The sequence below is a fragment of the Triticum urartu genome, chromosome 7A, assembly GCF_056163025.1.
Source record: "Triticum urartu cultivar PI428250 chromosome 7A, HENAU_Tu73, whole genome shotgun sequence".
Taxonomy (NCBI): Eukaryota; Viridiplantae; Streptophyta; class Magnoliopsida; order Poales; family Poaceae; genus Triticum; species Triticum urartu.
The window spans coordinates 563193444-563215674 of record NC_141879.1 but is presented as its reverse complement, the minus strand read 5'-3'; the positions used below and the strand labels follow the sequence as shown (position 1 = coordinate 563215674).

At 43.5% G+C, this 22231-nt stretch overlaps 3 protein-coding genes across 3 annotated transcripts in view; 1 reads left to right on the top strand and 2 right to left on the bottom strand.

The window, feature by feature from the left end:
• Positions 1–3016: 3016 nt before the first annotated feature.
• On the top strand, positions 3017–10023 carry SOS2 (Protein kinase superfamily protein). Its single transcript, XM_048685043.2, has 14 exons — positions 3017–3398; positions 3771–3833; positions 3962–4033; positions 5878–5985; positions 6081–6155; positions 6240–6287; positions 6769–6894; positions 7023–7112; positions 7413–7535; positions 7637–7756; positions 8553–8669; positions 8770–8826; positions 8914–8988; positions 9430–10023. The coding sequence occupies exons 1-14, from the start codon at positions 3228–3230 to the stop codon at positions 9523–9525; spliced, it is 1341 nt and encodes a 446-aa protein (XP_048541000.1). The 5' UTR covers positions 3017–3227; the 3' UTR covers positions 9526–10023.
• On the bottom strand, positions 4216–5869 carry LOC147960458 (uncharacterized). The gene has a single exon (XM_087537991.1). It carries the CDS (start codon positions 5543–5545, stop codon positions 4622–4624), a length of 924 nt encoding a protein of 307 aa, XP_087394117.1. The 5' UTR covers positions 5546–5869; the 3' UTR covers positions 4216–4621.
• A 1889-nt stretch (positions 10024–11912) lies between the features above and the next one.
• Positions 11913–22231, bottom strand: part of LOC125519045 (uncharacterized) — a 57794-nt gene continuing 47475 nt past the window's right edge. The window contains exons 4-6 of the mRNA XM_087536847.1: positions 12550–12720; positions 12389–12468; positions 11913–11961 (exon numbers count right to left, since the gene is read on the bottom strand). Of these exons, the coding sequence (XP_087392973.1) occupies positions 11913–11961; positions 12389–12468; positions 12550–12720 (300 nt within the window). The remainder of the gene's footprint in view (positions 11962–12388; positions 12469–12549; positions 12721–22231) is intronic.

The following is a 22231-nucleotide window of genomic DNA, read 5'->3' as shown; positions in this document are numbered from 1 at the left end:
TACATGCATTAAGAAAGAAGAATCTTATGAAACCAAAAGATGACATGACCCATAAGAAACAAACACATTCTAAACAATACTAAACGATTTAAACATCGCGATCACAAAGACATAAGAGTACCAGCAACACCTCAGGACCTGAGAACAGTACCCATCCACACTATCTACAATTGAATGAGTAACAAGCTAAGACCCAACGCACCCAACGAATAGCCCACAAAGTCATGAGAGTATTCTCCATAGTTTGAGGTTGCAATGACACCTCACCCTTACCATGACATGACACAACAATACCAACACCAAGAGGGACATCAACTACCAACACGACCATCCTAAAGCATCACTACTTGCACAAGATTATGTTTGTTATAGAGGAGCAAGGGAGCATGGTAAGAAATACTGCCATCCGAGAGAGGGAGAGGCACCATCATGCAATGTCAGGCCAACAACCACTCCTACCCCGAAAGGAGGGTAGGGAATGGGAGATCTAGGGGGGGGGGGGGGGGGGGGTCAACGACCTACAACATGGAGCTATTTTTTTTAAATAATACAATAGGTATTTGAATAATGTTGAAGAAGTATTTTAAAACTGTTGAATAGGTATTTGAAAATGTTGAACAAATATTTGAAAACTGTTGAATAGGTATTTGAAAATGTTGAACAAATATTTGAAAACCGTTGAATAGGTATTTGAATAATGTTGAAGAAGTATTTTAAAAAATGTTGATCATGTATATATAAAAATGTTAATCAAGCATTTGCAACAAATGTTGAAGAAGTATTTAAAAAAATGTTGAACAAGTATTTGAAAAAAATATTGAAAAAGTATTTTAAAAAATATTGATCATGTATATAAAAATGTTGAACAAGTATTTAATTTTTTTTGAACAAGTATTTGAAAAAATAATATAGAAAAAAAGAATGAAATAATGGAGAAGACCGGCTCAGTCACCTCTAGTTGGTCGCGATCCCTTTTCTAACCAGCAATTGGAAACTAATGGGGTGGTTAGCTGCTCTGGTGATTGCCATGGAGACCATGCATCGATCCCCAACGCAGCTAATAAGTACCCCACCAACTTCCAGATGTTAAACTTTTTTTAAAATACTTGTTTAACGTTTTTTAAATACTTGTTCAACATTTTTATATACATGATCAACATTTTTAGAAATACTTGTTGAACATTTTTATATACATGATTAATATTTTTTCAAATACTTATTCAACATTTTTATACATATGATTAATATTTTTTCAAATACTTTTTCAACATTTTTTGAAATACTTGTTCAACATTTTTTGCAAATGCTTGATTAACATTTTTATATACATGATCAACATTTTTTTAAATGCTTCTTTAATATTTTTCAAATACCTATTCAACATTTTTTAAATATTTGTTCAACATCTTTAAAATACCTGTTCAAAATATTTTTAAATACTTCATTAACATTTTTATATGCATGATCAACATTTTTTCAAATACTTCTTCAACATTTTTCAAACACCTATTTAACAGATAAATGGGTGTCGGCTTAGAGAAAGCAGACTGGGTGTCAATCGGTCAGCAGTGGGCCGACTGAGGCCAATCGGCCAGCAGTGGACCGACTGGATCCAATCAGCCGGCAGTGGGCCGACTGGGGGCCAATCGGCCAGCAGCAGGCCGACTGGATCCAATCGGTCAGCAGTAGGCCGATTGGGTAATATTTTAAAAAAATATATAATTACGACGTAATATTTCTGAAATTTAATATAAAAAATGTATTATTTAAAAAAATAGTCAACATGGAGGCGATGATATAAGCCATAATGAGAGATGGAAACTCATTGCCCAGGCACCATATGGGGAACCCGTTGACTCCAAAGACGAAGGCAAATGACCAGCTCGCTTAAAGGACTCAACAACCATACTCAACCACCCGAAGGATGAGAAGCAACAAGGTCCCATGTGTCACATCCGGTTGTGGAAGACCCATGCACCCCTGATCCACCCCCAAAGATGCTAGGTCAGGAAAGCAGGGTCGCCACTACCGCCATAGGCTTTTGAGTTGCCACAGATCTTACTGTTTGCTCTTAACTAGCCACCACAACCAGTGGCGAAGCCACACTTGATCTGTGAGGTCAATTGACTACACGTATTTTTGTAAATACATCATACAGTAAGTAGAAATCAGGTAACAAAATTTTATAAATTCATACATTTGACTACACAACACCCAATTGACTACACATGATATGATTCCTGGCACCGCCACTGACCACAACCCGCCATTGGCTCTCAAGTTGGCCAAATCAGCCCGATTACCGCCATCTAACATGTGCTTCGCCTTGACGACAACAAAAAAAGGACGAATAGGAGATGAGGAAAGACAATAAAAACTAGGGTTTTCGGTTCTCATTTGGTCGCCTAGAGAACAACGCGGAGGCCAGGATGAGGTGAAGGTTCTTCTTCACCATGTATCTTATTGATAAACATAAATAGAATCACAAATATCAACTTTTGTGCTTTCCATTCTAGCCTTACGCAACCGCTAAAGGCAAAAAAATAGGTAAATATACAACTCTACACGTCGCTAAATTCCAAGACAGAGAGGAAAGGTGAACTAAACTGTGGTATTTTTCTTGACGTTTCAAAAAAAAACTGTATTTTTCTTTAATTATGGGAAGTAGTAATAAATAAAATGCTTTAAAAAGGAGTTCTCCTCACAGTTAAAAAGATGAACATGGCTGCATGCATCACTCTGATGCAGAGGCCAGGTTATCCTCTTTTTTTTTAAAAAAAAGTCTTGCGAAGTCTCAGTCAACTGGAACTTCTTAAGTCTCAGTCAATACTATATTCATGAAATCTTACATTTTAGATCCATGCAAAAATTTTCTTTTCAGTCTTTTCTTTTTCTCTTTTTCATGTTATGTCACTTGCTGAGATTTGATTAAATCTCAGTGACTCAGTCCACTGAGATCTGGCAAAAGAAAAGGTTAAAAAGCTGAACCACGGACGGCGGCACTCCGACGTTTTATCCATCCCCGCGCTCGCGTCCTCCCATAAAAACCATCGCATCGCGGTTGCGGCGCGCGCGCACCACCGAACCCGAATCACACTCACTCCCTCGCACGCACGGCCGGCGCAGCGTAGCGGAGCGCGCGCTCTCTCCAAACCCGACCGACGGCCGAGGGGGGCCGAGCCCGGCAGCGTGGCGCGAGGCCGGGAGCTTTGAGGGGCTCCAGGGAAATGGCGGGCGCGGCCAGGAAGAAGCTTGTTGGGCGGTACGAGGTGGGGCGGACCATCGGGCAGGGGTCGTTCGCCAAGGTGAAGTTCGCGGTCGACGCCGACACGGGCGCCCCCGTCGCCATGAAGGTGCTCGACAAGGCCACCATCCTCAACAACCGGATGCTGCAACAGGTATCCAGATCAAACTCCTCCTGCTCCCCCCTTCCCCTCCCCGTCTCAGCTTTGATCCAAGCAAGCAATTTAGTACCAATTTGGATGATTCGTTGTATATTCCGTGCGCTTTTGGGCGAGGAAAAAGGTCGGGAGTTCCGGTGCGGGTGGAATATGCCCGCAGAAGCAGAACAGCACGTATCACAGAGTAGCACGAACAAGTTGTGCGCAGTAGCTGTCATCAGAGTTAATAAATAGGAGTAGCTAACAGCGACCACTTCAAATTTCTCTCCGAAGAAACAGTCTTCTTTACTAGATTTGCATCAAGGATCTGCTTCAGGAAAGTTTACACCTTCATTTCAATGTGAGCTTACGTCTCATGCTTCTTGACAGATAAAAAAGGAGATATCAATAATGAAGATTGTAAGACACCCCAACATCATCAGGCTAAACGAGGTAATACGGGCGTCTGCTTTCTATTTTCTCTATACAAATTTGCCTTGCTAAAATTGCTCTGTTACTTATTTTATCCTTCTGTCTTACCAGTTTAGATTTTCATTACTAGCATTTTGACCATGTTGTAGGTTCTAGCTGGACAGACAAAGATATACATAATCATGGAGCTTATCACCGGAGGCGAGCTGTTCGATAAAATAGTACGAAACCTGTGGTCTACATGTTGAGTACTTTTCTTTTTGCGAGAAAACTGACTATCTATTCATTTTCAATCATGGCAGTACAATGAATACCAGAAATAATAAAAATTACATCGTACTTAATTACTCATAGTGCACTTTTAACAGATCTATATGGTGATCATATTTTGTGATTACTAGTTGACCAACTTCAGCTTTATTGCAAACCATGTACACACAATTCATTTACGTTTATGTTCTTAGAGCATCTCCAACAGGCGCCGAACGCGCCGCGCGCAAAAAACAGCTTTGCTGCGCGCCCATCGCCTGATTTGGCGCGGCGAGCAGCGCTGACTCCAGCAGCCGCGCTAAGATGCAGCGCGCGCGCCGCTCTAGCAGCGCGCAAAAATGCAGCACGCGCGCTCATTTTTACAACATTTTCGGAAGCATAGATAAATATTAAGATAATAAAAAACGATAAATTGCATAGATAAAAAACGATACAAAGGTATTTTACATCAGTGCAACTAGATAGATAGTTCGAAAGCATAGATAGATAGAACTACGGTGCAACTAGATAGAAACTACTACGGCATACATAGATAGAAACTACTCCAAGTCGCTACCATCATCACCATCCTCGTCGGTGTTGTCCGAGGTATCGAGCCATATGTCGTCCCAACGTTCATCGTCTGACGTGAAGATCGACCTCCCACCTGCTTCAACGATATCGCACTGCGCATTCGCCAATGCCTTCCACCGACGCCGGTCCGCCCGCTCCGCGTGGCGCCTTGCCGTCCTCTCCCCCCAGTAGGCACGCTCGTCGGCGACGTCCTCCGGGTGGCGACGGCGCCACTCCGCCATGGCTCGCTCGTCCTCCTCGGCGATGAGGAGGCGGCGGCAGCGCCGAGCGTGGTCGGCACGGTCCATGTCAGTGATGAGACGCGGCGGAGGGGCGACGCGCTGCGCCTGCTCGCGCGTGAAGACGCCCCGGAAGTTCATCTGCGACCGGGGCCTATCCAAGCGCCACGCCGCCGCGTCGTACGCGCGGGCCGCCTCGTACGCGCTCCGGAACAACCTGAGGCCGAGCCGGACGTCGCCGGACCGGATCTCGGCGGAGTACCAGCCGTTGGGGCGCTCGCGGACGCCACGGTAGCCCGAAGAACCCCGGCGGCGCGGCGGCATGGTGGCGCGATGGTGACGCGGAAAGCGGCGAAGCGGCGAGGGGGCGAAGCGGCGAGGTTGCGAGGGGAGGGCGCGTGGCTGTGTCTGTGCGCGTGGCGAGCGCGGCATTTTATAGGCGCGCGCGAAGCGGCGCGCCAAATCTACCGCGCCGCGTGCTGCTTTCTCCCGCGCGCGGTAAGTTCCCGCCACCACTGGAGCGCGCGGAACCAGCCGGCGCGCGCTAAATCCAAATTTTACCGCGCGGGCGCGCCTTTTGCCGCACCTGTTGGAGATGCTCTTAGAGTTATGAAGATCCCCGGCCCTGCTTAAACCGAGGCAAACCATATGTTGATCCTGATGGTGCCACATATATCAGAAACTTGCTGCTTAGTAAGCGTTAACTTAAATGCTGGATAAAGCCCTTATATGCTCCCAACAGCCAATAGAAGGAAACTTTCCTGCATATGTATTTGTGTATGTGGAAGATGCTTGTACAATACAGCAAGTAAAAATGCAGAGGTTATATGCAATTTATTGGAGAGTTGTGACAAATTCATTGCCAAACAGTAATGTTATAGGATCAATATAATATAAATGTTTCAGGATCTCTGCGGTTTATGTGCTGAGTGTAGACGTATTTCTTGATTACTATTGTGTCTTTTATCCAAATATTAACCTTTGTCAATATCAAATATCTGTAGGCCCGCCAAGGGAAGCTTCGTGAAAATGAGGCTAGGAAGTATTTCCAGCAGCTTATTGATGCCATTAACTATTGCCATAGTAAAGGTGTCTATCATAGAGATCTGAAGGTCTGTTCTAAATAAGAGGTGCATGTGTCACTTGCTGTTCTGTTATTGACTAATTGCATTTTCTCATGTTTGACAATTTGAATCTCGTTCTGTAGCCTGAAAACCTGCTTCTTGATTCACGCGGGAACTTAAAAGTTTCTGATTTCGGACTTAGCTCACTGTCCAAAAACGTGAGTTCAGTGATTTCTTTTCTAACAATCCATACTTATACTTCAGTGTGCTGATTAAGATTACTATTTTTGGAGGGGTTCTAGGGCTTTCTTCACACAACATGTGGCACGCCGAATTATGTTGCTCCTGAGGTATGCAATGTTTTTTTTCAAAAACTAAACAACCTATACACAAACTGACTTTTGAATTCCGTTCTACTGAATGTCCTCCCTTTTCCTGTAAATTTTGTACAGAAATATGACTCCTGTCCTTCTCCCTTTTTATGTTTTTAATATAAATCATTTAAGATTACAAGATGCCTATAAGACTGTAAGAAACATCATCTGTTATTTTTTGTATCTATCATTTGCACTTCTGCCTATCTTGCAGTCAGTTTGTCTATTAGTTCTTTTCGGTGATCAAATCCTCACTTTTAGCTGTATTTCAGAAGTTAACTTATGGCCATTATCCATCGTGTTTACCATGTTCATACTATAATTAATTATTGTAATTATCTAAACTTTAAAGTAGTCTATGGAGATGTCAGCGTCGGCATCTTGGACCATTTGTGCATATGAAATTAGAGCTTTAAGTACATATATGTTCTGGACTTAAACTTGGATCACTGTTTAGGTGCTTAGCGATGGTGGCTATGATGGATCTGCAGCAGATATTTGGTCATGTGGTGTCATTCTTTACGTTTTAATGGCTGGGTACCTTCCCTTTGAAGAAAATGATCTTCCAACCTTGTATGATAAGGTACTGGCTTCTTTAACAGTGTGATGGTCCTCATGGATCTTATTCTCCCCAAATTGTTGACATTTAATAGATACAAGATGATTTTGCTCATATTTTCAAGCTAACATGTTTGTTTGTCAAATTCGAAGATAACTGCAGCTCACTTTTCATGCCCAGATTGGTTCTCTCAAGGAGCCAAGTCATTGATCCAGAGAATACTTGATCCAAATCCAAAAACTGTAAGTGCAGGCATGAGGTTGTGGCATTGCATCATCTAGCAACATTTAGCAGTTACGACGAAGTATCATTTGAGTTGAAGCTGCCAGAGTTGTGGTCATCAATTAGTTATGTTAGTGTCACTATCTCCATTTTTCATATCAGTGTTATCATATGTTAAGTAAATGTCATATACATATATGTGAGAAATTTGTTAACTAGAACCTAACCTGTAAATCTAGTTCAGCAGCATGGAGTATTTCATCTATCTAGATTTTTAAATTGCTGCCTATGGTTTCTTAGGCTTTCACACTATTTTGCAGCGTATGACTATTAAAGAAATGAAGGCAGACACATGGTTTAGCAAGAATTATGTAGGCGTTAGACATGGTGAAGATGAAAACGTCAGTCTGGATGATGTACAGGCTGCTTTTGATAATATCGAGGTTTGTGGATAAAGTATTGTTTTGGTGCATAGTGATGTTTTATATATTTATTTTTCTCCTTGTTCAGGGTCTAAGTTAACTTTTAATATTTCTTGCTTCAGGACAAGTATGTATCTGAGCAAGTTACTCGTAATGACGGTGGTCCTCTTATGATGAATGCCTTTGAGATGATTACCCTATCTCAAGGTTTAAATCTTTCATCATTATTTGATAGACAACAGGTAATTTCGTTAGTTTCTTGAGTCAGCATGGTTGAATGTTTATTTGCAGTATGATTAGCACAATAAGTTCAATGCTTTGCTGGGTAAAGATTATGTAGAGATTTGATCTGTTCAGTTTTTTTCCTCATTAATGTTTTTAGCAGCACTTTCTTATGCCATTTGGTCTCAGGTGGTAACTTGTAATGTTCCCCCAACTCCTGTGATGTTAGGCTTGAGAGTTGACAGGAAGAGCATTGTCAGTATTTAGCATTGCTGTTTTATACATACTTTAAGGAAGAACCCGCTCTGTGTTTTCAATTGGTCTTGGTATTATCAGTTATTTGGGACCTGCATGGTATATGTAGATTTAAGCACTTGTTGGTCCCACATTTCATACTAATTTCCATAGTATTTATGTCGCGGCTGTTTACTGCCAAAGTATTTGAACACTTCAACCATATATTCAGAATGGCAAATTTTAACATTGTCCCTCTTACCTCCTCTTTTCACATGAGAGTTAAGAGTATATAATAGATCTGAGCCATTGATTTCATTAAGTAGCGGGTCTAAGTAACTCTTGCCTTCTTACCTCCATGTTAAAACTGCTCTTTGTTTGGAATTTTTTTTGAGAACCCTTTGTTTGGATTTCTCTATTATCTTCCTTTAATGTTTGCTATGTACAATTATGCATAACTGCAATGCTCATGGATAAGTGACATATTATTTTATATCATCTCTTTTTCTATCTTTTGTGGCGTAAACTATTCATCAATTCATGTAGCTGTAGAAGCCGCAATGATGGATTTTCTGTTTACAGGAGTATGTCAAACGCCAAACTCGCTTCGTCTCAAGGAAACCAGCAAAGACTATAGCTGCTACAATTGAAGTTGTTGCTGATTCCATGGGTCTCAAGGTGCATTCCCAGAATTACAAGGTAATTGTGGGAAAACTGCTTCAGTGAACAACTCTAGGAAAATATTTATCTTTTGTTAATCTTGATAATGTATTGACACATATTGTTAACTGGACCGTAGTTGCGTCTTGAAGGAGTATCATCAAACAAAATGAGCCCATTTGCTGTTGTTCTAGAGGTGATTTATCAAGCGCTTCAGTTTTGTAATTTGTTCAGCAACAACATCTCACATGTATTCTCATGATTTCGAGTGCATTATTTTCAGATATTTGAAGTCGCTCCTTCTCTATTTATGGTGGATGTTCGAAAGGTTGCTGGTGACTCTCTGGAATACCACAGGGTTTGTTATTTTCACATCACATCATGTATCCTGTTGGAATTTTTTGGGGCACTGTTGTGGTTGGAACATAAGATTTTGAAACTTGATGAGTATCAGCAGATAGCTGTCATAGTTAGGGAAAATGTCTTTAGTTGTAAAATACACTAAACTTGATGTTTTTAATTACTCACCAAACATAAATTTGCCACGAAAAATATAAGTCACTTGTAAATTTCATGCTATGCGAAGTTGGATGCTCATTAGTGGTTGGAACATAGGCTTTAAGTTTGTCCAAAATCAAAACCATCGCTATGAGTTAGAGCTTCTTGATATCGTAGAAAAGTTCGGAAAATTTGAGCTATTTTTTTAATCAAATTACTAATAATTTAAGGGAGTTATTTTTTCACTCTGCCATCTTATCTGTCCTCAGTGCGTGCTAACTTTATGCTATACTCATGGCAGTTCTACAAGAACTTATGCAGCAAGCTTGAGAGCATAATCTGGAGACCGATAGAGGTTTCTGCAAAATCTGCATTTCTGAGGACAACTACTTGCTAGCCCGGCGCTACCGCGGGTACACCTTCACCAGTAGGATTTCCAAGTGTCAGGCTGGAGCTTCACTGCTGCATCCGGCATCTCTTGCGAACCGCTTGCTGATCCACACGCTCTTCATTTATCCCAGTTGCTTTTGCGGTGAGTGTAACTGTATGTACCATAGCTGAGTGACTTGAGTCAACCCTAGTAGATCAGAGAATGCAGTCTGCTGCATCGTACTTGTTTGACAGTATCACTAGTGTAGATAGTTTGCATCGTGCCAAACTGCGGGTACACTCCGTATGCAGCAGGTACATAGAACTTCCATTAGATTATTGTGTAGTATATAGCCAATAAAGCTGGTTGTGAGTGTTTATGCCAAACCCTGTAAATGCTTGTAAGGCTGCAGCATGATCCGAGTTTTCTGAAGGTTTGATCATTCTGCCGCCGAAAAACCGGTGACGTGCGAACGATCTGTAAAGAAAAAGAATCTACCTGATGCTGGAAATTGCATACCATTTACCCGGGCTCAGTTCATTCTTTTACAAGGGTTAGGCGAAAAAGAAAACATCTATGGCTGAAGAGGCATATCTCAAATGTTTTTATTTTTTTATTTTTTTTGTCAAAGAGGCATATTTCATTATGGCTGTAAAAAGGCCAGTACCTCGATTTGATTTGATTTGGTAGCAGCCTAACTAGCCGGTGTTTTCCATACCTCTTACAAACACATGCATGAGGGTTCGGCCGTGAGGACGGTGAGCCGCAGGCGTGCCAGATCTGGAGGTATTGCCCCCCTTCCCTTCCATGCATCCCTTCCCAGTCCCCGGTTCGGTTTGGATCTTGCCGGATCCAACTTCGGTGTGTTCTGGTGGAGCAAATCGGTGTTCGGGAGAAACCTTGGCCGCCTTGGCTGGCCGGCAGTGGCGACGCCGTTTTTTGGCGCCGCTTTCCTCCTTGGGGGCGCTGCTGAGGGCATCATCTCTCCACTCCGACCCATGTTCGGGTGAAAGCCCAAGATCCGATGCAGATTGGGCGTCGGCGGCGCCTCGTGCACCGTAACCTTCCTGGAGGCGAGGACATTGGGATCGGATGGAAGGGTCTGCCGGTGAGGGGTGGGGGTGTGCTGCCTCCCTTTCGGTGGAGCGGTGTTTCGTTCTACATATTCTTGGTGGCGGCTCTTGGCGGCATGGAGCAGCGGAGGCTTGGCGTCAGATATGTGGTGACAGACACACGCAGGAGGTCGACGCTGTCTGGCGTCGGCGGCAGCGAGACCGGGCAAGGCCGATGCAACAGTACAGCTCTGAAGTTGGATATGTGGCAGGTGGCTGTGGCGGCCTCATACCCGGCAAGCGTCCTGGTTGAGGAGCACGCCGGACTGGTGGGTGCCCATACCCGGCAGGCGTCATGGGTGGGACCTCAAGTCTTAGATGTTAGGTTTGGTTACGAGGTCTGTTTGGTATTAGGCCCAGACCATCAACGTCCCTTCATCAGTTAGATAGGAGTAGCGACAGAGGTTGCGAAGATGGTGGCTTTGGTCTTACTGTTGTACGATTTTGTAAGGTCTTGTGTTAATAATTAATAAATTGGCCGTATGCATCGTCCAGATGCAGATGCCGGGGGTATTCCTCATTTTCTAAAAAAAAACATGTTTATATCCTGTTTTACGTCTAAGTTTTTCTTAACGAGTGTCATTATTTTAACGGGTACAGCAACAAAAGGAGTGAGGCATCCATGTGACGACGACTTTCCTATAATCAAAATGGGCAACGTGTTTTGCAACATCTCCAATTATCTATTGGTCATGGCGTGTGCACACACCTTGCGGCCTACTCTTTATGTAACTCCCTCTGTAAACAAATACAAGACCTTTTAGATCACTACATCAATAGAGTGAGCTGGTACGTTAATTTCTTCATCCACTCAAATGGCGTACTACAAGTACAAGCGGTAACTGAAAGAGAAGAAACGTGATAGTGAAAAAAATCGAGAGCGAAACTTTGTAGTTGTTCGGTTCCGGTTGCCGGCCTGGACTGTACAGTTTCAGCTGATCAGCATTCAGTAAAATCTGGAGGCGGAAATCCTTGGAAGTTCAGAAACGGCTGATAATTTCGTCACTACAATGAAGGGACGAAGTCCGTCAGAGGAAGCATACTAGTACCGGCCAGAGCCACGAAACACACCTACATGAGACGATACGAAGACTCGAGAGTTGATGGCAACAGGTGCTTGTCGCACCTGCGTTTCTTTCTTTCAATCTGGACTCACGGCTGTTGCAAAGGGGTAGACAATACTCCCATCAGACACGTCGCTTTACTTTTACTTTCTAATAAAGGAATTCAGTCTCTGCGCAAATGAAGAAACTCCTGAGCCGTTTCAAGTCTTCAACTGATTTCCCTGCAACACCCAAATAGTCACTTGGCTTTCGTGCTCCGAGACGTCCTCAACGACTTCATAGCTTCCCTGGATATTCCAAGGAGAAGTATCAGATATTTGAAATTGCATAGTTACGTCTGGCCATTGCACGACAGTATATATTGATAGTGAATATGACATGCATGCCTCTTTCTAAATATCAGTCAAATACTACTCAAGGGCAGATTACGGAGTTACTATACGTCAGGGTAGGTTGGTGTATGGCAAGAGATGGCATTGGCATTGATAACAGTATAAAGTGGCATTCCGAAATCCTAACAAGCACAAAATAGAACGTAGCTATAGTCGATATCTTCACAAGTTCCCAACAGTCTCATGACAAGGTCACATGCATGTACTTACAGCATACGTAAGTGTTCAACATTTAACTAATACTGTGCTTGAGATGTGCTGAAACACGGGCAGCCAGTCGTTAAAAGGCATTAGTGTAACCAAAGAGGCAGATGGGTTTTACCGTAATGCATCCTCGATATCACTGTCCACTGGGTCCAATTTGAGTCCATCCAAGAGCCGTTCACTTGCACCCTCATAGTCCTGATGATAAAAGACCAAGGGAGCAATCATAAACAATTTGCAATACCAAGAGAAAGCAGCCAGCCACATCCTCTATGTAACCTTCAGTAGCATCAGAGCTTCACCCTGCCGTTGACAAGCTTTTGGCCAGTGAGGCCGCATTTTTCTGCATTTATTAGCATCTAGCAAAGCCTTTCTTCCATTCCCCATGTTAAGCCAACAAAGGCTCCTGTCTGAGAACAAGACTGCATCATCAGGATCAAGCTGCATTGCCTACATCACACAAGACAAATCGACAATTGAGCTACTAAGTTTCTTTTAACTCACATTGAATTAGTTAACTGAATAAAAAAAGTGAACACTCGAACAAGAAATCTATACATTTTTCGAAAAGGGGGTATCCCCGGCCTCTGCATCAGAACGATGCATACGGCCACCTTTATTACCAAGCAAAATAGTTCGACGATAGTCTTAAAGTCTCAATAAAGTACAAAAAATGCTCACAAAGAGCAAAAGAACAAAAATAAAACCACAACCGGCTAGCAAGATAAAGATAGGAAAACTAATTGCCTATCCTATTACATGACTGCCATCCAAACTGGTTGAAAAAATCCCGTGCTATCATCTCCCATTGGATAGATCCAGTAACCAAACGCTCCCTGGCCTCCGTCGGAGTGAGTAGCGACCACATACGGATCAACGCAGTGGCTCGGAAGATAACCTGCAAAAAATGAGTATTTGTTGTTCTGTTAAAGACCAAATCATTTCTGCAATTCCAGATAGCCCATAGTAAAGCACATACTCCTACGCGAATGTGTCTCGCTGTTTGGAGCTCAATCCCATCAAGCCACGTCCCAAATAACATGTTGATATTATTCGGAGGAGTAATATTAAAGGCTATGTGCACAGACTGCCAAAGAATTTTTGCAAGGGGCAATCAAGAAAGAGGTGTTTGATGAATTCATCCCGATCACAAAAGCTACATCTAGTGGATCCATTCCAGTTGCGTTTTATCAAGTTATCCTTAGTTAAAATGACTTGTTTGTGTACAAACCACATAAACACTTTAATTTTCAAGGGAATTTTGACATGCCAAACATGTTTCGAATTAGGAATAGAGCTAGAATTAATAACATCCAAAGACATGGATTTAACCGTAAACTCTCCATTCCTAGTTAGCTTCCAACACAACTGATCGGGTCGTTGAGTTAGTTAAACATCCATCAATCTTCTCACAAGATGGAGCCAAGCTTTCCAACGGTTTCCGGCTAGCGCTCTCCTGAAGTGAATATTAAGAGGCGTGGACTGACATACTGTCTCAATGGTTGCATCTCTCCGTTGAACAATGCTATAGAGAGAAGGATATTGAAGCGCGAGGGGCGTATCCCCTAGCCATGTATCCTCCCAGAATCTCGTAGAAGTATCGTTCCCAATAACAAACTTCGTCCGATTAAAAAAGACTGATTTAACTCTCATCAGTCCTTTCTAGAAAGGCGAATCCATCGGCCTCACTGTCACCTGGAATAAAGTTTTGGAATGAAGGTACTTATTACGCAGAATCTGTGCCCATGTAGCCCCGGTCTCACTAGATAGCTTATACACCCACTTGCTGAGAAGACATTTGTTCTTCACCTCAAGATTTTCGATACCGAGACCCCCTTGGTCCTTCGGTCGACAAATAATTTCCCATTTAGTGAGTCTATACTTCCTCTTGAGGTCATCACTTTGCCAGAAGAAGCGGGAGTGATAGAAATCAAGTCTTTTCCGAACTCCAACTGGAACCTCGAAAAAAGACGGAAGAAACATGGGCATGCTTGTGAGAACCAAATTAATGAGAATTAAACGGCCTCCATATGACATCAGTTTGCCCTGCCAGCATCCCAGTTTCTTCTCAAAACGATCCTCAATGCTCTTCCATTCTCTGTTTGTTAGCTTACGATGGTGAATTGGTATACCCAAATAAGTGAAAGGTAAAGCCCTCAATTCACATCCGAACAATTGCTTATATGCCTCTTGTTCCTCATTGGCTCTTCCAAAACAGAACAATTCGCTCTTGTGGAAATTAATCTTTAATCCGATCAATTGTTCAAATAAGCATAACACCAGCTTCATGTTTCTCGCTTTAGCCAAGTCATGCTCCATAAAGATGATAGTATCATCGGCATACTGTAGGACAGATACACCTCCATCAACTAGATGAGGTACTAGCCTCCCTACTTGACCAACATCCTTGGCCCTTCCTATTAGAATCGTCAACATGTCAACCACAATGTTGAACATAATAGGTGACATCGAATCTCCTTGTCTCATGCCTTTATGTGTTCGAAAATAGTGACCAATGTCATCATTTACTCTAATTCCAACACTCCCTTTTTGCGTGAAAGACTCTACCTATTGTCTCCAGGCTTGATCAAAACCTTTCATACGCAAGGCCTATTGAAGAAATGGCCATTTGACTTTGTCATACGCCTTTTCGAAATCCACTTTGAAAACAACCCCGTCTAGTTTTTTCATATGAATTTTATGGAGTGTTTCATGAAGGACCACAACCCCTTCTAGGATGTTTCTGTCCGGCATGAAAGCAATTTGGGACGGCTGCACCACAAAGTGCGCAATCTGCGTGAGTCTATTTGTCCCAACCTTGGTGAAGATTTTGAAACTTACATTAAGAAGGCATATCGGCCTGAACTGCTCAATTCGCACGGCCTCTGTTTTCTTAGGAAGCAAAGTAATAGTTCTAAAATTTAGATGAAACAACTGAAGCTGTCCAGAGAATAAATCATGGAACATCAGCAGAAAATCCCCCTTAATAATATGCCAGCATATTTTTTATAAAACTCCGCTCGGAATCCATCTGGCCCCGGAGCTTCATTGTTCTTTATCTGAGAAATAGCTTCAAACACCTCTTTCTCCGAGAACGGTGCAGTCAAAATTTCATTCTCATCCGCAGCTAGTTGAGGGACATCCTCAATCCTTGACTCATACAGGGACACAAAATTATCCTCCGGCGGCCCAAAAAACTGCTTATAGTAGTTGGTAATGTATAATTTTAGGTTTTCCTGCCCTAAGATCATCCCCTCATCTTGCTCAAGCTGAAATATTCTTTTTCTTTCTATGCTTGCCGTTAGCTATCATATGAAAGAATTGAGTATTGGTGTCCCCTTGGACAACTTTGCGAACCTTAGCCCGCAATGCCCACTTCAATTCCTCTTCTCGCAGGAGTTCTTTCAATCTCATCTTCGCATCTACTTTAGCATGAAGTTCTGTGGATTCTAGGATTGTGGACTCGGCTTTTACATCTAAGGCCTGAATAAGAGTAAGGAGTCTTTCCTTTTCAACCTTATAAATCCCACTAAGATGCTTAGCCCATCCATGCAAGAAACTTCTCAAATGTCTTATCTTATTCTGCCATCTCTCAATAGAGGTCCTCCCTCCTATCTCTTTAGCCCATTCCCGGTCTATTAGGTCGAAGAAACCTTCTCTCTCAAACCACGCTAATTCGAAAGAGAAAGTATTTTTATTCCCCACATGCGTTGCCTCACCAGAGTCAATCAGTAAAGGGGTGTGGTCCGAGATTCCGCGTGGTAACGCCTGGACTGTTACCAGAGGAAACTTCGGTTCCCAGTCAACACTCGCGAGGACACGATCTAGCTTCTCAAACGTAGAGGTTGGCAAGGTATTAGCCCATGTGAATTTTCTACCAGAAAGCTCTATCTCTCTCAGATCCAAGCTTTCAATAATGGTATTAAACATGAACGACCACCTGCCGTCAAAATTATCATTGTTCTTTTCGTCTCTCCGTCTAATAATATTGAAGTCACCCCAACTAAGATTGGAAGCTGCTCAGACCCGCAAATACGAACCAGATCTGCCAAAAAAATCTGGTTTGAGTTCTGGCTGTGCGGCCCCATATACCGCCACCAATGCCCAATTGGACCCATCGGTCTTCGATCTGACCCGAAACTTGATGGCGAAATCTCCCATAACCACACTACGGACTTCCAAAGTCTCGCATCTAACCCCAAGTAAAATGCCGCCCGATCTTCCTCTCGAGGGTAGGCAGTGCCAATCAAACTCGACACCTCCCGATAACGTATTTAGGAATTGTGCGGAAAAATTACCCCTGCCTGTTTCAGACAGGGCGATACAATCCAACCTATGGTCAATAGAAGCATCTGCTAGAAATCTTCTTTTAGCCAAGTCTCTCCGACCTCTACTATTCCAAAAAAATCCTCTCATAACTCATCATGAATTTTTTGGTCGTACGGATCCTAGCACTTCTACGCACAGCCAAAGCTGGATAAATCTTGCGCTTCCACTTACGCTTAGGTCTGTCATGATCCTCCACCCGATCCTCATAACCAGGTTCCATGGACCTAACACTCTGATCCTCGATGGGTTCACCATCTCCAAGAGGTATAGAGTCCTCATCCTCTTCAGTCTCAGGAAGGGATGGGTCAATATCTGCACACAGAGTATCTAACACCCTGACTCCCAACGCATCAATATCGGAATCATTCATAGGTTTAACAGCTGCTAAGTTGCAAATCATATCTAAAGCGCGATCCGCTTCAAGATCCAGGAGATCATTAACAGAATTAGATATTTCACTATCATTACTACCTAGTGAAACTCCTAACTGATTTGCATTATAGATAATTTCATCATTAGAAAAATGTAGAATGGAGTTGGAAGTGTTGACCGACATACCAATAGTGACCTCAATATCGCGAAGCTTGGCCGCCCTCTTGGTGCACCTCAACTGCATGTCATCAACATCCGGCTGGTCCTGGAGACGGGAGCTCATCCGCCGCCCCTCAGAAACAGGATCCGGGATGCCTCCAAACGCGATGTGTTGGAAATATGCCCTAGAGGCAATAATAAAAGCATTATTATTATATTTCCTTGTTCATGATAATTGTCTTTATTCATGCTATAATTGTGTTATCCGGAAATCGTAATACATGTGTGAATAATAGACACCAACACGTCCCTAGTAAGCCTCTAGTTGACTAGCTCGTTGATCAACAGATAGTCATGGTTTCCTGACTATGGACATTGGATGTCATTGATAACGGGATCACATCATTAGGAGAATGATGTGATGGACAAGACCCAATCCTAAACATAGCATAAGATCGTATAGTTCGTTTGCTAGAGTTTTCCAATGTCAAGTATCTTTTCCTTAGACCATGAGATCGTGTAACTCCCGGATACCGTAGGAGTGCTTTGGGTATACCAAACGTCACAATGTAACTGGGTGACTATAAAGGTATACTACGGGTATCTCCGAAAGTGTCTGTTGGTTTGACACGGATCAAGACTGGGATTTGTCACTCCGTATGACGGAGAGGTATCACTGGGCCCACTCGGTAATGCATCATCACAATGAGCTCAAAGTGACCAAGTGTCTGGTCACGGGATCATGCATTACGGTACGAGTAAAGTGACTTGCCGGTAACGAGATTGAACGAGGTATTGGGATACCGACGATCGAATCTCGGGCAAGTAACATACCGATTGACAAAGGGAATTGTATACGGGGTTGCTTGAATCCTCGACATCGTGGTTCATCCGATGAGATCATCGAGGAGCATGTGGGAGCCAACATGGGTATCCAGATCCCGTTGTTGGTTATTGACCGGAGAGCGATCTCGGTCATGTCTACATGTCTCCCGAACCCGTAGGGTCTACACACTTAAGGTTCGATGACGCTAGGGTTGTAGGGATATGTATATGCAGTAACCCGAATGTTGTTTGGAGTCCCGGATGAGATCCCGGACGTCATGAGGAGTTCCGGAATGGTCCGGAGGTAAAGATTTATATATGGGAAGTCCTGTTTCGGCCATCGGGACAAGTTTTGGGGTCATCGGTATTGTACCGGGACCACTGGAAGGGTCCCGGGGGTCCACCGGGTGGGGCCACCTGCCCCGGGGGGCCACATGGGCTGTAGGGGGTGCGCCTTGGCCTACATGGGCCAAGGGCACCAGCCCCAAGAGGCCCATGTGCCTAGGGTTCACAAAAGGGAAGAGTCCCACTAGTGGAAGGCACCTCCTAGGTGCCTTGGGGGGGAGGGAAACCTCCCTTGGCCGCCGCCCCCTAGGAGATTGGATCTCCTAGGGCCGGCGCCCCCCTGGCCCTCCTATATATAGTGGGGGAAGGAGGGCTTTTCATCCACGCCTTTGGTGCCTCCCTCTCCCTCTCCAACACCTCCTCCTCCATAGTGCTTGGCGAAGCCCTGACGGAGTACTGCAGCTCCATCACCACCACGCCGTCGTGCTGCTGCTGGAGCCATCTTCCTCAACCTCTCCTTCCCTCTTGCTGGATCAAGAAGAAGGAGACGTTACGCTGACCGTACGTGTGTTGAACGTGGAGGTGCCGTCCGTTCGGTGCTAGGATCTCCGGTGATTTGGATCACGTCGTGTTCGACTACCTCATCCCCGTTCTTTGAACGCTTCCGCTCGCGATCTACAAAGGTATGTAGATGCATCCGATCACTCGTTGCTAGATGAACTCATAGATGGATCTTGGTGAAACCGTAGGAATTTTTTTGTTTTCTGCAACGTTCCCCAACAGTGGCATCATGAGCTAGGTCTATGCGTAGTTCTCTTGCGCGAGTAGAACACAATTTGTTGTGGGCGTAGATGTTGTCAACTTTCTTGCCGTTACTAGTCTTATCTTGCTTCAGTGGTATTGTGGGATGAAGCGGCCCGGACCAACCTTACACGTACGCTTACGTGAGACCGGTTCCACCGACTAACATGCACTAGTTGCATAAGGTGGCTGGCGGGTGTCTGTCTCTCCTACTTTAGTTGGAGCGGATTCGATGAAAAGGGTCCTTATGAAGGGTAAATAGAAGTTGACAAATCACGTTGTGGCTTTCACGTAGGTAAGAAAACGTTCTTGCTAGAACCCTACTTCAGCCACGTAAAACTTGCAACAACAATTAGAGGACGTCTAACTTGTTTTTGCAGCAAGTGCTTTGTGATATGATATGGCCAAAGTTGTGATGAATGATGAATGATATATATGTGATGTATGAGTTGTTCATGCTATTGTAATAGGAATCACGACTTGCATGTCGATGAGTATGACAACCGGCAGGAGCCATAGGAGTTGTCTTTATTTTTTGTATGACCCGCGTGTCATTGAGAAACGCCATGTAAATTACTTTACTTTATTGCTAAACGCGTTAGCCATAGTAGTAGAAGTAATAGTTGGCGAGCAACTTCATGGAGACACAATGATGGAGATCATGATGATGGAGATCATGGTGTCATGCCGGTGACAAGATGATCATGGAGCCCCAAGATGGAGATCAAAGGAGCTATGTGATATTGGCCATATCATGTCACTATTATTATTTGATTGCATTTGATGTTTATCATGTTTTGCATCTTGTTTACTTAGAACGACGGTAGTAAATAAGATGATCCCTCATAATAATTTCAAGAAAGTGTTCCCCCTAACTGTGCACCGTTGCAACAGTTCGTTGTTTCAATGCACCACGTGATGATCGGGTGTTTGATTCAAACGTTCACATACAACGGGTGTAAGACAGATTTACACATGCAAACACTTAGGTTGACTTGACGAGCCTAGCATGTGTATAGACATGGCCTCGGAACACAGAAGACCGAAAGGTCGAGCATGAGTCGTATAGAAGATACGATCAACATGAAGATGTTCACCGACGTTGACTAGTCCGTCTCACGTGATGATCGGACACGGCCTAGTTGACTCGGATCATGTTATACTTAGATGACTAGAAGAGGGATGTCTATCTAAGTGGGAGTTCATTGAATAATTTGATTAGATGAACTTAATTATCATGAACTTAGTCTAAAATCTTTACAATATGTCTTGTAGATCAAATGGCCAACGTAGTCCTCAACTTCAACGCGTTCCTAGAGAAAACCAAGCTGAAAGACGATGGCAGCAACTATACGGACTGGGTCCGGAACCTGAGGATCATCCTCATAGCTGCCAAGAAAGATTATGTCCTACAAGCACCACTGGGTGACGCACCTGTTCTCCCTGCAGAACAAGACGTTATGAACGCTTGGCAGGCACGTACCGATGACTACTCCCTCGTTCAGTGCGGCATGCTTTACAGCCTAGAGCCGGGGCTCCAAAAGCGTTTTGAGAGACATGGAGCATATGAGATGTTCGAAGAGCTGAAAATGGTTTTCCAAGCTCATGCCCGGGTCGAGAGATATGAAGTCTCCGACAAATTCTTTAGCTGTAAGATGGAGGAAAATAGTTCTGTCAGTGAGCACATACTCACTATGTCTGGGTTACATAACCGCTTGACTCAGCTGGGAGTTAATCTCCCGGATGATGCGGTCATTGACAGAATCCTCCAGTCGCTTCCACCGAGCTACAAGAGCTTTGTGATGAACTTCAATATGCAGGGGATGGAAAAGACCATTCCTGAGGTATTTGCAATGCTGAAATCAGCAGAGGTAGAAGTCAAAAAGGAACATCAAGTGTTGATGGTGAATAAAACCACTAAGTTCAAGAAGGGCAAGGGTAAGAAAGCCTTCAAGAAGGACGGCAAGGGAGTTGCCGCGCCCGGCAAGCAAGCTGCCGGGAAGAAGCCAAAGAATGGACCCAAGCCCGAGACTGAGTGCTTTTATTGCAAGGGAAGTGGCCACTGGAAGCGGAACTGCCCCAAATACTTAGCGGACAAGAAGGCCGGCAAAACAAAAGGTATATATGATATACATGTAATTGATGTGTACCTTACTAGTACCCGTAGTAGCTCCTGGGTATTTGATACCGGTGCAGTTGCTCACATTTGTAACTCAAAGCAGGGGCTGCGGAATAAGCGGAGACTGGCAAAGGACGAGGTGACGATGCGCGTCGGGAATGGTTCCAAGGTCAATGTGATCGTCGTCGGTACGCTACCTCTACATTTACCTTCGGGATTAGTTTTAAACCTTAATAATTGTTATTTAGTGCCAGCTTTGAGCATGAACATTGTATCGGGATCTCGTTTAATTCGAGATGGCTACTCATTTAAATCCGAGAATAATGGTTGTTCTATTTATATGAGAGATATGTTTTATGGTCATGCTCCTATGGTGAATGGTTTATTCTTAATTAATCTCGAGCGTAATGCTACACATATTCATAGTGTGAGTACCAAAAGATGTAAGGTTGATAATGATAGTCCCACATACTTGTGGCACTGCCGCCTTGGTCACATAGGTGTCAAACGCATGAAGAAGCTCCATGCAGATGGACTTTTAGAGTCTCTTGATTACAAATCATTTGACACGTGCGAACCATGCCTCATGGGTAAGATGACCAAGACTCCGTTCTCAGGAACAATGGAGCGAGCAACCAACTTATTGGAAATCATACATACTGATGTGTGCGGTCCAATGAGTGTTGAGGCTCGTGGTGGCTATCGTTATGTTCTCACCCTCACTGATGATTTGAGTAGATATGGGTATATCTACTTAATGAAACACAAGTCTGAAACCTTTGAAAAGTTCATGGAATTTCAGAGTGAGGTTGAGAATCAACGTGACATGAAAATCAAGTTTCTACGATCAGATCGTGGAGGAGAATACTTGAGTCAAGAATTTGGCACACACTTAAGAAAATGTGGAATAGTTTCACAACTCACGCCGCCTGGAACACCTCAGCGTAATGGTGTGTCCGAACATCGTAATCGCACTCTATTAGATATGGTACGAGCTATGATGTCTCTTACCGATTTACCGCTATCTTTTTGGGGCTATGCTTTAGAGATTGCCGCATTCACTTTAAATAG